Here is a 17057-nt window from a genome sequence, read left to right as displayed (position 1 = left end):
AAAATGATTTACAAATCTTTTTGAATCTCTTTCCCTAGATTCCTCTGTCTCTTTCTGTGTCTTTCTGTACCTTTTGGCCCCACTCCTTGGAGGTCCCATACCTTATCCCAAAATATGAGCTCCCTTAAATATGGCCTGCTCTCTGTTGCGTGTTTGTACTGGAGATTGAATGACCCTAAATGTGAGGAAGATGCTTCGCCCTGGCTCAGGCTTACTTGCAGCTCAGGTATCTTCAGGGAAGGTCTTGGCTACTGGAGTGAAACTGGCTGTTCCATGAAATTTTCAGACTGCGAGTAGAACTCATGAATTGTGAAAACAAGTCTCAAGAGCAGCCAGCAGCAACTAATGTTGGCTATGTGAACAGAATGGAGAAAGGCTATGTGGGGCCTAGAGTCAAGCCATTGAGCCTCGTTGTGGGCAGGGAATGTATCTGTTTACTGTTGCATTGTACCCTCCCAAGTGCTAAGTACAGTGCTCTGCACACAGTAAGCGCTCAATAGATACGACTAAATGAATAAATATATTTGTGTAGACAGCCTAGGAGCTAGGTTTGGTTCTCAGGTCTCCAAACAACCCTGCTCTCTTTTCAGCTCAGGTAAAACACATTTAGTTGCAAACCCCTCAGAATATAGTCTGAATAAACAGCAGTTCTGGTCTTATCCTTAAGCCGATGTTTTCCAAACATTTGTAGAATAGTAGGGGGGGGGGAAAGGACCTCAAAATGTCATCTGGGCAGCCAAATGACTCAATTACCCAGAACGTAAGGTTGTGTATTCTTAAAACTTTCCAAGTCTGGAGACACCACAGACTTTCTTTATTGGTGCTTGCTAAGTGCTTTCCATGTGCCCAGCACTGTACTGAGTGCTAGGGCAGATACAAGCTAGTCAGGTTGCACCCAATCCATATCCCACATGGGGCTCACAGTCTTAATCCCCGTTGTACAGATGAGGTAACTGAGGCACAGAGAAGTTAAGTGACTTGCTCAAGGTCACACAACAGGCAGGTGGTAGAACCGGTATTAGAACCGAGGCCTTTCTGACTCCCAGGCCTACATTGTGAACCTCTTAGTGTTTTACAACTCCTCCCCTTCCCATCTCTTCTTCCCCATGTGCCCTCCCCAAATATCTTTACCTCATTTCGATCTGTGGACAGAACCTGTACATGTAGATATGCCCGTAGCACCTCAGTTCTTCGGCAAACTCTGGTGCTAGTACCTCATGGACTTCAGGAGGAAAGTAGCGGAGGGAATTCCTCAGTGCCAGCTGCCAGAGGAAGAGGAAAGAAGAAAGCAGTATTTCTAAGCGGGTGACTGTCAGAAATGTCAGGTTCACGGCAGTGGGAATGATACTCGAGACAGCAGTTAATTCAGGGATGCTGTGCTTAATCAATGAATCAATCAATGGTATTCATTGAGCACTTACTTTTTTATGGACTCTGTTAAGTGCTTACTATGTGCCAGGTACTGTATTAAGCGCTGAGGTAGATACAAGCTAATCAGGTTGGACACAGTCCATGTCCCACATGAGGCTAACAGTCTTAATCCCCATTTTAAAGATGAGGTAACTGAGGCACAGAAAAGTTAAGTGACTTGCCCAAGGTCACAGAACAGATAAGTGGCAGAGCAGGGATTCGAACCCAGGTCCTTCTGACTCCCAGGCCCATGCTCTATTCATTAGGCAATGCTGCTTCTCGCTTGGAGAAGCAGCGTGGCTCAGTGGAAAGATCCCGGGCTTTGGAGTCAGTGGTCATGGGTTCAAATCCTGGCTCCGCCAATTGTCAGCTGTGTGACTTTGGGCAAGTCACTTAACTTCTCTGTGCCTCAGTTACCTCATCTGTAAAATGGGGATTAAGACTGTGAGCCCCCCATGGGACAACCTGATCACCTTGTATCCCCCCCAGCACTTAGAACAGTGCTTTGCACATAGTAAGCGCTTAACAAATGCCATCAGTATTATTATTATTCTTACTATGTACAGAGCACTGTATTAAGCCTTTAGAATAAGTAGACACTATCCTTGCCTTACAATATAGGAGGTGAATAAGGTAAATATTGGTGCTCCTTCAGCATATTTTGCAATAGCTTTTAATTAATATTTCACATTTATATAGCCCTGCAGATACCTAGAAATGCCTGTCAAGTATATGGCCTTTTCTTTTTATGTTATTGTAAAGTCAAGGTACATTGGGCCCTGGTTGGCCAAATGAGAGAGTTGGGTGTGTGTGTGTGTGTGTGTGTGTGTGTGTGTGTGTGTGTGTGTGTGTGTGTGTGTGTGTGTGTGTGTGTGTGTATGTGTGTGTGTGTGTGTGTGTGTGTGTGTGTGTGTGTGTATATATATATATATATATATATATATATATATATATATATATATATATATATATAGCTGGAGGGGTGTTGCTTGGTTTGCCCCACCTTCACTTCCACTGTACAGTGACCAAACTCCCCCAGGCAAGTGGGTAGGAAGGAAAAAGTAAGAAGGATAGAACAGACCACACCCCTTTAAGGCAACCAAGTAACATCTAAAACTTTTGGTACCTGGGGATAATCCAGGGCTAGTCACGATCTAAAAGTTGGGAACTTGGCTTCTACCCACTCCATTCCTGAAGGACAAGACTTTCCCTCAGCAATAGTAAGTCGGGGTAGGGGAGGGAGGACCAAACTCAGAAGCCCTGAAGGTGGAGTGTTCTGGACTCCATGGCTACAGCCTCAGCTTCTGAACTTGTGCCCATCCTAACTCTAATTTCTTTTTTTTCTACAAAAACTGTCTGTCCCTCACCACAAAAATTCATTGCCACTCTGGGTCAAGGTTTATAGAACCTATCAGGATCCTTCATGTCCCAGAAGCTGCTGTTTGCTATGCGTGACAGCACAGTGGGTAGAGGTGAATTGAATCTTTTGCCTCCTTGTCTCAAGAGCTTTATGAAGCTTCTGCTTAAAAAGAGCTACTCCTTTCAATCCATCAGTTGGATTTATTGAGTACGGTACTGAGCACTTGAAAGTAAGATAGTGTTAGAAATTATAGCCTTTTACTTTGAAATCTATCTTCAATCTTGGTGCATAAACCAAAAAATAGTAATTACACGTGGTACAAATTGGTGAGTGGACTGTGGTAAAGGTAAAAAAAAAAATTAATTTGGCCAGATATACGCTAGGCAAAAAAATTACTTCTGCCTCAATGATCTAGTGATTTCAGACTCATGAGTGTATTTATGTTCTGAATTATTTAAATAATTTTCTAGTGGAGACCTGGCTTCACTCTAGTTTCTAGACTGTGAGCCCGTTGTTGGGTAAAGAACATCTCTATATGTTGCAGATTTGTACTTCCCAAGCGCTTAGTACAGTGCTCTGCACACAGTAAGCACTCAATAAATATGATTGAATGAATTATTGAGTCTCCACAGGATCCATAGTTCTATGCTAGGCTCGCAAGGTTTATATTACAAAATAAAGTTGGTTTCTGTCCTCAAGGAGTATACATTTTAATAAGGGAGTCAATACTAGTAAGCATAAAATAAATGCTAAAACATACCTTAAGCACTTAGTACAGTGCTCTGCACACAGTAAGCACTCAATAAATATGTTTGAATGAATGAATACCTTCATCATCATCATCAATCGTATTTATTGAGCGCTTACTATGTGCAGAGCACTGTACTAAGCGCTTACTGTACTAAGCGCTTCATATATACATATACTTGTATATAGAGAAGCAAGGTGGCCTGGGAGTCAGAGGACCTGGGTTCTAATCCCAGCTCCACCACCTGTCTGCTGTGTGACCTTGGGCAAGTCACTTAACTTCTCTGTGCTTCGGTTACCTCATCTGTAAAATCTGTATTAAGACCGTGAGCCCCATGTGAGACATGGACTATGTTCAACCTGAGTACGAAGTGCTCAAAGTGTTCAACAAATACGATCTTATATCTACCCAGTGCTTAATACAATGCCTTAACAAATACCATTAAAAAACAATAACAAGTAATTCCAAGTGCACTGAGGGGAAATTGTGGTTGAAAATGGCAGGAAGAGTTAATCAGGGGTAATTTCTTGGAGAAGCTGGGCCTCGAGTTGCAATTTTAAAAGAGGGGGCATGGAGAATGGGGCTGGCTAGGCAGGAGCAGAAATACTGTCTCCTGATAAGGGACAACTTGCCCAGTGGCTCAGAAGGTGGTGGAGGAGGTGGAGGAGGAAGGTGTGTGAGGGAGGCTTAGTTGGAAAAAAAGATACAGGTGGGGCATAATAAGAAATGAAAGAAGACAGGAAGTGGGGAGCTGTGCTGCTGTGAGCATTGCTTCAGGGCTGGTGAGCTGACTGTGTTTCCGGATCTCAGTAGCAGTAATTCGGTTCTTCCATTTGATGTTGAGTCCGGCTGGTACCCGAAGCTGATGAAACTTCTCCAGAAGCTGGAAATGTTTCCTGTATTAGGTCCAGATCTCACAGCCAAATAGCAGGCTGGAAGCCACAACAGCCTTACAGATACGGTGGTCAGTTGTCCAGTTTTATACCAGGAATTCCAATTTTCAGACACCCTGTCCCCTGTCCTGCTCCACTAGAGAAACGGACACTCCTATGTCTGTTTTTTAGATTTTCAGCTCCAGGCCTCCCTCTGCCATGACTCCTGCTGCTGAATTCCGTGGTTCATATGGACCTGGGAGGGAAACGAAACAGCTCTGGGGCTAGTGGGGCTGGGGGAGGCAGGGATTCTCTTCACCTGCCCCACCCCCCCCGCCCCCGAGGTTAGCACTCTAGGACCACTTGAACTTCCACAAAATGTGACATTATCACATTAAATAGCCTGCCAGGAGTAATGCATGTGATGTCACATGTGCCTCCTTGTCCACATGAAAACTGCTTTGCAGTCTTCTGAAGGCTGGACCGGCCTTTGTGATCCTGTTCTCTCTCTCTTTTTTATGAGTGTGATGAGAAAGGGAGGATCCCTAAGCACACCCAAAGATTCTCACATGGATGCCAAAATCCTTCCTAGAAGATGAAGTATTTCCATTTTTATGATAATCAAGTTCAAAATCCACTTGAACACTAAATGGAGAGAACATCTTCAGTTTCCTTTCTTACCCAGTTTCTAATTCAAGGGAGTGACAGAGGAACATGAGAAGATGAGCCAATCAGGACAGTTGCCCAAGGTAGAACAAATCATTAACCCAAATGCTTGACGTTTGCATTAGAGCAGATTGTGCAATTTGGAAAAACAACCACTTTCTCCAGGTACATTATACATTTCTTTTGGAGAGAAATTTGAGGAGGTTCTGGAGCTGACCTTGGGACAAGTTAAGTCTTGTTTTAGGAGAGCTTTCAAACATGCATTGCATCCTGGGGAGGGGGGGGATGCTGAGGTTATATAGGCCACATCTATGTCTTTACAGCTTGAAAGTCCCCAGTGGACTCATTGTTTTCATGTGGTCATAATTCTCGGGTAAAGGGATACATACCCGCAGGAAAGGCTGAGGAATGAGACAACGTCTAAACAAGTGAGATTCCGGAAAGATCACGAAAAAGTAGAAAAAGGGCCCCAGCCATCCCTGTTCTTCAGAAACATGACACACTGCTATGATCCCAAGATTCCCTGAGACTCACCCAGTACTAATCTCCAGACCCCCACTGCTTTGGAGGTCCCCTAGGATGAAGGTGGGAGAGGTGGGGGAGAAAAAGAGGGATTAGAGGGAAAAAGCAACAGTAAGGTAGCCGTGGGCTTGGGTAGGAAAGGGTAAGCCCAAGCCATCTTACCTTTTCCTCCTCTAGACTCAGGTTTGGAGTTCTCACAGGGGCATGGGGCACTCCACTTCTTCGCCCTTTATTCTCAGGGAGGGGACTGAGAGGAAGTCCCTGACAAAGCTGCTCCAGGCTGGACATGTCTGCTGCTGAGAGGAGCCAATCTAGATGCCTGGAACACGAGCAATTGCCTGGAATCTGAATGGAAGGTAGAGAAGTGGGAGTATTAATGGATGAGGGGAACCAACAGAGAACCACAACATCCTGGGGTTTTTCATGACCTAAGCTCCCACCTACTCTCCCTGGCCATTCTCATTGGCCACCAATCCCCCTTGGGAAGTCAATTATTCACAGCCCTGATGTTTGTCCCCTGAGTTCCTCTGCATACCTTGGCAAATAGTGTGTTTATTTTTATCAATCAGTTACATTGGGGAGTATTTAAAGTGACCATATTATCTGAAGGGCAAAGCAGAACAGGGGATGGGTCTCTAGGGGTAGAGTTCCAAAAAGCAGAAAAAAAGAGAAAGGAAGAGAGAGAGAGAGAGAGAGAATGTGTGAAAGAGGAGGACATATACATACAGGGACCTTAAGAGCAGACACCAAGTACTTTTCTTCCTCTATAACTCTCCATAGCACCCAATTCAGCACCCCACCCACAGTAAACGCTGACTGACTCAATCAATCAATAGTATTTATTGAGCATCTACTGTGTGCAGAGTAATCATACCTTCCTTCCCCTTAGACTGTGAATTGCGTAAGTATGCAGTAAGCGCAAAGTGCTGTAGTGGTAGTTAAGGGAATAAAAGGGAATAAACCTGGAGGAGAGGAGAATTAATTGGGGAAGGCTTCCTGGATGAATTGTGGCTTCAGAAGGGTTGGGGTGATGGGGCTTGCTATGGTCTGGTGAAGAAGCAGGCGGAAGGGTTTTGAGCAAGAAATCAGAGATGAGAGAGAGGCACAGTGACTAGATTCTCTTGAGGGAAATGAAGAGGGAGAACTAGGGTAGAGTGAGACAAGAGCGTGGAGAAGTAAGGAGAAGAGAGCAGATGGAGGGACAAAGTCAATGGTCAGGAGTTTCTATTTGAAGTCTGATGCCTGTGGCTGAGGGAAGAATTGGGATGATTATTATTCAGCATTGTTGCCTTAAAATGATCTTATTGATGGCCTATCTGCCCGGGGTGGGGTATATGACGGAAGATTGACACACATCTCACAGCCCTGTCCCTATTCATAGGCTGCTCCCTAGAGAATGTCCTCTGGTTTGTGGCTGCAGTAGTCACTGACACATCCCATCACTGTTCACTGCTGTGCACTTAAAGGCACATTTCTCAGAAAAGGAGAAAAATTGGAATAGAAGCAGCATGGCCTAGTAGAAAGAACACGGACCTAGGAGTCAGAGGACCTGGGTTCTAATCCCAGTTTCACTGCTTGTCTGCTGTGTGACCTTGGGCAAGTTACTTAACTTCTCTGCATCTTTGTTACCACATCGTTAAAATGGGGATTAAGACTGGGAGCCCCATGTGGGACAGGGACTGTATCCAACCTGATTAGCTTGTATCTACCCCAGTGCTTAGTACAGTGCCTGGAACATAGTAAACACTGAACAAATACCACTGAAAAAAATAGAAGTCTCTCTCTTCTTGCTCCTTATCTTTCTTTTCTCCTTCCTCGGTCTCTTCTCCTCCTTTTCTTCTCCTTCTTTTGTTTCTCCTTTTCCTCCTCGTCCTCCTCTTCAGCAGCAACAGCAACTGCCACTGTCATTGCTTTGGCTAAAATGGTGCTTCCCAAGCTGTTTCCTGGAGGTTCCAATGTAGCCTGTATGACATGCTTTTGACTCCAACAGCAACCTCCAAGAAACAACTTGGGCAACGGCACCAACACTGTACTTCCCAAGCGCTTAGTACAGTGCTCTACACACAATAAGCACTCAATAAATACGATTGAATGAATGAATGAATACTGCCGCTGCCATCACGACCTGGGATTTAGTGTTGTCATGAGCTGAGCAGAGGCAGGCACAGAACTCCCCATGTTCCGCCTTCCCTTTTTCTTTCTCTTTTCTTCTCTGCCCTCCACCCTAATAATAATAATTTTGGTATTTAAGTGCTTACTATGTGCCAAGCACTGTTCTAAGCGCTGGGGGAGATACAAGGTAATCAGGTTGTCCCACATGGGGCTCACAGTCTTAATCCCCATTTTCCAGATGAGGTAACTGAGGCACAGAGAAGTTAAGTGAGTTGCCCAAAGTCACACAGCTGATAAGTGGTAGAGCTGGGATTAGAACCCATGACCTCTGACACCCAAGCCCACACTCTTTCCACTGAGCCACCCTACCTCCACCTATATATTCAAATCTCTGTCCCCTCCTCCTCCTCTTTGTCTCTGTCTGTTCCCCTTTCTCTCTGCCCTTCCTCTCCACCTCTGGTGGGCTTTCATACCTGCCTTTTCTGCTCCAACCTCCAGAGGCCCCAACCCTGTTTGGACTTGAGCACTAAAATATACGGTCAGTTCAAGCTACTGGGAGTATGAGTAAAGACTCATTTCTATGGCACTTTCTTCAGAGGGTTTCATGATCCTTTCTATGAATTCATCCTCACCATTCTGTGAATATCATGGGCCTCAGTTTACAGGGAAGGAGACTGAAGTAAAGTGATGCGAATTGGTTTATATCAGGATAAGTGGCAAGGGCACAGTCTTGAGACCTTGGTGCTGTCCAGAATGCAGAATCCAGGCTTTCCAGGCCTCACATTTTCCCAGCTCTTGGATGGGTGAGGGAGGGAGGTTACTCTCATAAGGAATTTAATTATCTCTGTATTTCTAGGACTCCACCATACCAGTCAATCAAGTCCAGCTGAACTGCAACCTGACATTGGCTAAGAAAGAGCCAACTGGGTGAGATTCTTCACAGAGAATCAGGCATTTGGCCTCAGGAGGATTTTGAATGTGCTAATGAGAAGATTTCTAGTTGGTATGCCCCATTCAGCCCCTTTTCCGGGCACCTCTCTTGATCTAGCTCAGACCTCTCTTTTCAGGGATTCCCCTCTCAGCCTAGCTCCAGGGACTTTACTTGTGGGGGAAGGGTGTCTTGGGTTGGCCTGGTTCTTGTTCTCTTTTTGGAGTCTTCTCTAAATTTGGCTGCCTGATTTTCCCTCATTCATTAAGGGGACTCTCTTCACCTGGCTTTATGGCCCTCCTATTGTGCTCTTGTCTGCTAGCCAGGCTGCCATTTCCTCCCCTTGCTGATGTCACAGAGCAGTCCCCCTACCCCCAATCAATCAATTAATCCATTAATCTTATTTATTCAGCATTTACTGTGTGCAGAGCACTGTACTATGCCCTTGGGAGAGTACAATATAACAGAGTTGGTAGACATATTCCCTGCCCACAGTGAGCTTACAGTCTGTTGATTATTCTGGTTGGCAGCCCCCCTGGGTGACCAGAGATTCACAGTGTCACCTTCAAAGCTGTTTGCGTTTCCAAGGGTTGGGGCCTGGAGAGAGGAAAGTCGGGCGTCAGCCTGGGGAAGATGGGACTGGTTGGTCTCCCTTCAGGCCTTGACCATGAGCATAAGGGCAGGATTGGTGTCCAGAGTAGGGCTGGTTGAGTCTGTTCCCAGATTTCGTTCCTCTGAGACTGGCAGACAAGGATGGAGGCTGGGAGCTCTCAGTCAATGCCTCTCCCTCGCTGAGATTTGTCGATTTCACTTCTCTCCCAGTGTTCATTCATTCATTCATTCATTCATTCATTCAATCGTATTTATTGAGCGCTTACTGTGTGCAGACCACTGTACTAAGCACTTGGAAAGTACAATTCAACAACAGAGACAATCCCTACCTAATAACGGGCTTAAAGTCTAGAAGGGGGAGACAGACGATCAATCAATCAATCAATCAATCAATCATATTTATTGAGCGCTTACTATGTGCAGAGCACTGTACTAAGCGCTTGGGAAGTACAAATTGGCAACACATAGAGACAGTCCCTACCCAACAGTGGGCTCACAGTCTAAAAGGGGGAGACAGAGAACAAAACCAAACATACTAAAACAAAACAAAACAAGTAGACAGGCATCAATAGCATCCGTATAAATAGATTTCATTAATAAAATAGATAAATAGATTTCATTAATAAAATAAATAGAATAATAAATACGTACATATATACATGAGTGCTGTGGGGCGGGGAGGGGGGTAGAGCAGAGGGAGGGAGTAGGGGTGACGTGGAGGGGAGGAGGAGCAGAGGAAAAGGGGAGCTCAGTCTGGGAAGGCCTCCTGGAAGAGGTGAGCTCTCAGCAGGGCTTTGAAGAGGGGAAGAAAGCTAGTTTGGCGGATGTGAGGAGGGAGGGCAGCCCAGGCCAGAGGAAGGTCGTGGGCCGGGGGTCGACGGTGGGACAGGCGAGAAGGAGGCACAGTGAGGAGGTTAGCGACAGAGGAGTGGAGTGTGCGGGCTGGGCTGTAGAAGGAGAGAAGGGAGGTGAGGTAGGAGGGGGGCAAGGTGATGGAGAGCTTTGAAGCCAATAGTGAGGAGTTTTTGCTTCATGCGGGGGGGGTTGGGTAAATGTGTGTGTATATGGTGTTCATCAGAGCCATTTGAAACTTTGTTGGGTTCCAGGGTGGTGATAATAATAATAATAATAATAATAATGATAATAATAACAATGATAATAATGATGGAGATGTCATCTTTTAAGCACTTCCTATGTGCCAAACACTGGTGTAGATACACAATATACGATAATCAGGTCGTGCACAGACCCCGTCCTACCTGGGATGCCCAGTCCAACTGGGAGAGAAAACGGGTATGGACTCTCCATTTTACAGATGAGAAAAATGAGGCACAGAGAAGTTCCATGACTTTCCTAAGGTCAAACAGCAAGATGGTGGCAGTACTAGGATTAGAACTCAGGTCCTCCAACTCCCAGGCTTCTGGTCACAATGTTATTCAAGCTCTGGAGCCAGGAAAGTCTGGCCCCTAGCTCTGCGTCATCATTGCTTCCCTCACTGAGCTCTTCATTTGGGTTATCAGGTTATTTCTAGGAGGCTGCACTGACCCAGGGCCAGGGGAATTGAGTTGCCAAAGTGGAAACCCCAGCCTGGAGCTGGTGGTTCTAGGGACAATGGTCTGTTGGGGCAGTAGCAGCCCAGAGCTCCCTCCAGCCCCAATACAGTGCTGCTATTAGTGCCGAGTGATAAAACACTTCCCAGAGAAGTTTTTGGAACCTCCATCTTTGGAGACACTTAAAGAAAGGATAGATACTTATCTGTCCTCAGTGGTTTCACCATTTATTTGCCTGGAGACAAGAGCCTGAACAAAACAAGCTCTCAAGGTATTTCAGCTCCCTGAATTATGGAATTCAATAATTCCATGGGGGTATCAATCAATCAATCAATCAATCGTATTTATTGAGCGCTTACTGTGTGCAGAGCACTGTACTAAGCGCTTGGGAAGTACAAATTGGGAACATATAGAGACAGTCCCTACCCAACAGTGGGCTCACAGTCTAAAAGGGGGAGACAGAGAACAAAACCAAACATACTAACAAAATAAAATAAATAGAATAGATATGTACAAGTAAAATAAATAAATAAATAAATAGAGTAATAAATATGTACAAACATATATACATATATACAGGTGCTGTGGGGAAGGGAAGGAGGTAAGATGGGGGGATGGAGAGGGGGACGAGGGGGAGAGGAAGGAAGGGGCTCAGTCTGGGAAGGCCTCCTGGAGGAGGTGAGCTCTCAGTAGGGTCTTGAAGGGAGGAAGAGAGCTAGCTTGGCAGATGGGCAGAGGGAGGGCATTCCAGGCCCGGGGGATGACGTGGGCCAGAGGTCGATGGTGGGACAGGCGAGAACGAGGCACGGTGAGGAGATTAGCGGCAGAGTGGAGGGTGCGGGCTGGGCTGTAGAAGGAGAGAAGGGAGGTGAGGTAGGAGGGGGCAAGGTGATGGAGAGCCTTATAGCCGAGGGTGAGGAGGGGTAGTAGCTGGCCAAGTCAGATTCCTTTAGGGATAAGGCGCAGAAGGAATCAGAAGGTGAAAACTAATCTGTATGTGATTCAGTTCACAAGAAGTAAAACCCCAGTGGGAAACTCCTTTCTCTCTCTCTCTCTCTCTCCCTCCTGCTCCCTCCCATTTCATGTGTAAAAACGTTTCCCATTTCAAAAATAAAAGATTGGCTTCAACCAGCGAAATGGTGTCGAGAAGGCAGTTATAGTATTAGGAAACAAAGCAACACTAAGAAAAGATCAGGGTTTGCCATTTCATATGGGGTGAAAGGGAAGAAGAAAATGTTCTAGGTACTGGGGCTAATATTGCATTCTGCTGTTTGCCCCATGACAAAATTGCTGGGCAATTGGACAAAGAAATGCTTCTCTCTGGACCTCAATTCCATTCATGAGGACAAGTGACCTTGCTATTTCCCTCTTTTGTAACAGTTCTTGGTGCCTGGTACAGTATCTTGCATAAAGTAGGGCCCTCAAATAATACAGTCAGTGATGATAATATCGATCCTGATTCTCACTATGCCACTTTTTTTAAATTTCCCAGCCTCTTCCCACACCCAAATATTCTACACACTCCTGCTAAAACTATCTTCCATGCCTCCCTCTTTGACCATGTCACTCCATGATTCAGCCTTCCAGTCTCCATTGCCCTCCGGATCAAAACAAGCTCACCACCAGCTGGTTGCACCTTGCCCATAATAATAATAATGGCATTTATTAAGCGCTTACTATATGCAAAGCACTGTTCTAAGCACTGAGCACTGTTCTATGCCCATCTCCCTCCCGGTCTGCATTTTCCTTCTTGTAGCCTCCCAGCCCCGGGCCTCACTTTCCTGTGTCCAAGGCTTGGCCCGAGCTAACCTTTAGGTATGGTGCAAAATCTCTGCACCTATTCACAAAATAGACACAGGCCAGGAACTACCCAAAAGGACTATGGAAGCACAAAAGTACAGGGAGAACTTGAAGCCCATAAGACCACCCTCCCATCATTTAAAACTCAGCTTGAGGCCCCGCCTCCAAGAAATTTGTTCATATTGCTGAGCCAGAAAAGAAGAAAAAATGTACTCCTCCTTCTCCACTCTTTCCAGCCCTTCAATCCATTCTTTTAATTAGGATTCAGATGCATCTCTTTATTTGATTTGATTATATTCCACATCACCTAATCACCTGGTTACTCACCTTCTCCTCCCTTGCCCCCTCCTCACCACCTCGATGTACTTTCATACTTTTCTTTATACTCTGTTGCTTCCTCCTACTTGTAATTTATTTTAGTGTCTGTCTCTCTGACTAGATCATAAACTCATTTGTTCAATCACATTTATTGAGAGCGTACTGTGTGCAAAGCACTGTACTAAGCACTTAACTCCTTGACGGCAGGGATCATGTCTATCTACTAGCTCCATCTGATTCTCACAAGCATTTACAACAGTGCTCTGCACAGCATATGCACTCGATCAATACCACTGAATGATGGGTCTGTCATTGTCTCTCCAGTTGCTCTGCAATGCCCCCAAGGGCAGGGTCCAGACTAGGGCATGGACCCCAAGTGTCAATCAATCAATCGTATTTATCAAGCACTTACTGTGTGCAGAGCACTGTACTAAACACTTGGGAGAGTGCAATATAACAGAGTTGGTAGACACACTCCCTGACCACAGTGAGCTCACAGGCTAGAGTGCATAAATAAATACATTGTGGAATGTATATAAGTGCCATGGGAATGAGGGAGGGGTGAATAAAGGAAGCAAATCAGGGACAGAAAGGAGTGGGAGAAGAAGAAATGAGGAGATGTGCCTTCAATAAGGCTTTGGAAGTGGAGAGTGTAACTGTCTTTCAGACATGAAGAGGGAAGGCATTCCATGCCAGAGATGGGACATGGGTGAGAGGTTGGGGGCGAGATAGATGAGCTCAAGGTAGTGTGAGTAGGTTGGCACTAGAGGAGCAAAGTGTGTGGCCTGGATTGTAAAAGGAGAGCAGTGAGGTGAGGTATGAGGGAACAAGGTGATCAAGTGATTCAAAGTAAGGCGTTTCTGTTTGATGAGAAGGTGGAAGGGCAACCACTGGAGGTTCTTCAGGGGTGGGGAAACACGGACTGAACTTTTTTGCAGAAAAATGATCTGGTCAGCAGAATAAAGTATGGACTGGAGTGGGGAGAGGCAGGAAGCAGGGAGGTGGTTAGTAAGGAGGATGAGACAGTAATCAAGGTGGGATATGGCTTAGTGGAATGAGCCCGGGCTTGGGTGTCAGAGGTCATGGGTTCTTACCTCGCCTCTGCCACTTATCAGCTGTGTAACTTTGGGCAAGTCACTTAACTTCTCTGTGCCTCAGTTCCTTCATCTGGAAAATGGGAATTAAGACTGTGAGCCCCACGTGGAACAACCTGATTGCCTTGTATCTACCCCAACGCTTAGAACAGTGCTTGGCACATAGTAAGCACTTAACGAATTCCATTATTCACCTTTCTACTTGTTTTGTTTTGTTGTCTGTCTCCCACTTCTAGACTGTGAGCCCATTGTTGGGCAGGGGCCATCTCTGTATGTTGTCGATTTGTACTTCCCAAGCACTTAATACAGTGCTCTGCACACAGTAAGCACTCAATAAATACAATTGAATGAATGAATGACTAAATGCTTGTATTAACATGGTAGCAGTTTGGATGGCGAGGAAAGGGCAGATTTTAGTGATGTGAAGGTTGAAATGACAGGATTTAATGATAGATTGAATATGTGGATTGAATGACAGAAGAGTCAAGGACAACATCAAGGTTACAAGCATTAGAGAAAGGAAGGATGGTGGTGCTGCCTACAGTGATGGGAAAATCAGTCGGAGGGCAGGATTTGCGGGAGGAAGATAAGGAGTTCTGTTTAGGACATGTTAAGTTTGAGGTATCGGAGGGACATCCAGGTAGTGATGTCTTGAAAGCAAGAGGAAATACAAAAAAACAGAGAGGGAGAGAGAGAAAGATTGGAGATGTAGGTTTGAGAATCATCTGCATAGAGATGGTATTAGAAGCCATGGGAGCAAATTAGTTCAGGGTGGATTTTGAGAGAAGGCAGGAGGTCTCCTCTTGAGATACTGCTGGGAAAGATGGTAGAGTTGAAGAAAGGACGGGAGGAGGGAGGGACTGATGAGGAGCAGGGGAGATTTTAGGGAGATTACTCCTGATAGTTTCAATTTTCTCAATAAAGTAGGTGACCAGGTCATTAGGGGCAAGAGATTTGGGTCGTGGAGGGACAGGGGGTTCGTTCTTGAGGGTGATAACAATGATGATACCCAGGCCTGAGCTGGCATGAGTGAATGCAAATCTACTGGGTCAGGGGAGAATCCTCCTCATTCAGGAACAGAGAGCTGAGCTCATGAAGCAGCGTGGCTCAGTGGAGTCAGAGGTCATGGGTTCAAATCCCGGTGCCGCCAACTGTCAGCTGTGTGACTTTGGGCAAGTCACTTAACTTCTCTGTGCTTCAGTTACCTCATCTGTAAAATGGGGATTAAAATTGTGAGCCCCGCCGTGGGACAGCCTGATTACCTTGTAACCTCCCCAGCGCTTAGAACAGTGCTTTGCACATAGTAGGCGCTTAACAAATACCATTATTATTATTATTCAGTAACTTACTGAAACGTTGGCCGGACACTGAAAGACTGGCTTGCACCAGCTCGATTCCGTCTCGGTTATTTAATGTCAAATTACCTTCCAGGGATTTGGACGGCGAGGCTGCGACAGTTCGCTTTTTAATTTCATTCAGAGTTTCCTTTCCGGTATCGTTTTTGGGTTGGAAAAGGGGTCCTCCCTGCCCACGTCCTCCCGGGGCAGGGGGGTAATGATTGCGGATGCCCGGTAGATGGCGCTGCGGAAACGAGTCAGATCTGGCCGGGAGCGGGGGGCGGAGCCATCGTCCACGTGCTGGGGATTGAATTTAAAGGGCAAGAGCCCAAAAGCGCAACGGCCGCCAGGCTTCCCTAGCTGATGTGCCGGGAAAACAGAAGCGCAAGTTAAGTTCAGGAGCTAAAACAAGCTTAGGAAGAAGAGACTCAACACCCCACCCTCACCGAAAGGCAGCTTATGGGTTAGAATTATCTTCTCTGTGCAGCGGGTCACGGGGAGCGGATCGACAGCTGGCCAGTTAGGGCAGAGGGTTTATTCGAGCAGCTGCAAGAAACCCAGAAGGACTGATTACAGAGAGAAGAGCAAGGGGCAAAAGACTCTTGATCAGAAAAGAAGCGGGGGGCGGGGAAGTAACGCCTCCAAACCGTCTCCCAAGATTTAGCCCAAGACCCCCTATCAGCCCTCACTAGCCCTCCCAGGGGTTAGGTACCAGAAGGATGAAGATGAAATTTTAACGTGACCAGGGAAGATATCTCCGTTCCACGAGTTCTGGGTTCCGGATTCCCCCGCCCCTCTCCGGGGACGCCTGAGGCCATCACAGGGCTTTGCTTCGAGCCTTTGCGTTTGGTTTGGTCGCCAGCACGCCCGGGAAAGATGCAGCTTACCCCGCCCTATGCCAGCCCCGAGCGAGATGAGGGGCCCCAGCGTTTAGGCATCTCTCGGACTGTTGTGGCCCCCGGTGGATCCTCAGGACTGGCAGCTAAGCAGCCCAGAAGCCTCGCTCTGCTAGTGTTCCTGGAATACATCGTGACCTGCCACAGCGAGGCAGGTAAACGACACCCAGATGTCACCCCATCCTCCTCTGATACCACTCCATTTATTTTAAAAATCTCCTGATGCAGATCACAACTGCCCCCCACCCCATCCCTCAAACACCTGTGGGCACCACCTCTCTCTCACACGCTCAACTCATTTCATCATCCCAGTCCAGGCTTTGCCGGCTCACCTGGAGCCAGGGGAATGCTCCAATACAATAATGGAGAGAGGTACAGAATCTGAGATCCTTCTGCAGGTGTCTGACCAATTCAGCTTTGAAGGACACCAGTCTCTGGAGTCTGTCACATCCCTCTTCCTCATCCTTGTAGTTGCATAGTCCTCCCCAACACCCAACCAACCTCCTCTCCCACGTGTGCACGTAGACTCCCTTCCCCCCACCCCCAAAAGACCAAGGAATTGTTTATCAGGGCTTTGTTTTTCTCTCCATGACCCAAAAGGACAGAAATGCTGTATTTTCTTTGGGTGAAGGGGGGGAATCCTGTGAGTGGGAGGGAGGAAGCTAGTAAACTAATGACAGAGAGAGAGGATCAGCAAGGCATGAATAAAACAAGAAATCCAAGGCTTTCATCCCAAATTGCAGTACTGTGGTACCTGCTGACATTCTTTCTCACACCCTCCCACACATCTGGCCTTCCTCCTCCCCAGACAGTCTTCCTCTCAGCCATTATT

At 46.4% G+C, this 17057-nt stretch overlaps 1 protein-coding gene across 1 annotated transcript in view; it reads right to left on the bottom strand.

Annotated features, from left to right (window-relative positions):
• The window catches only part of UROC1 (urocanate hydratase 1), a 177938-nt gene that overhangs the window by 70224 nt on the left and 90657 nt on the right, over positions 1-17057 (bottom strand). Inside the window, exons 2-3 of the mRNA XM_038772226.1 lie at positions 5741-5923; positions 1132-1262 (exon numbers count right to left, since the gene is read on the bottom strand). Of these exons, the coding sequence (XP_038628154.1) occupies positions 1132-1262; positions 5741-5923 (314 nt within the window). The remainder of the gene's footprint in view (positions 1-1131; positions 1263-5740; positions 5924-17057) is intronic.

Source organism: Tachyglossus aculeatus, chromosome X1, assembly GCF_015852505.1.
Source record: "Tachyglossus aculeatus isolate mTacAcu1 chromosome X1, mTacAcu1.pri, whole genome shotgun sequence".
Classification (NCBI taxonomy): domain Eukaryota; kingdom Metazoa; phylum Chordata; class Mammalia; order Monotremata; family Tachyglossidae; genus Tachyglossus; species Tachyglossus aculeatus.
The sequence above is the reverse complement of the archived record's forward strand: the minus strand, read 5'-3'. Positions and strand labels throughout refer to the sequence as shown.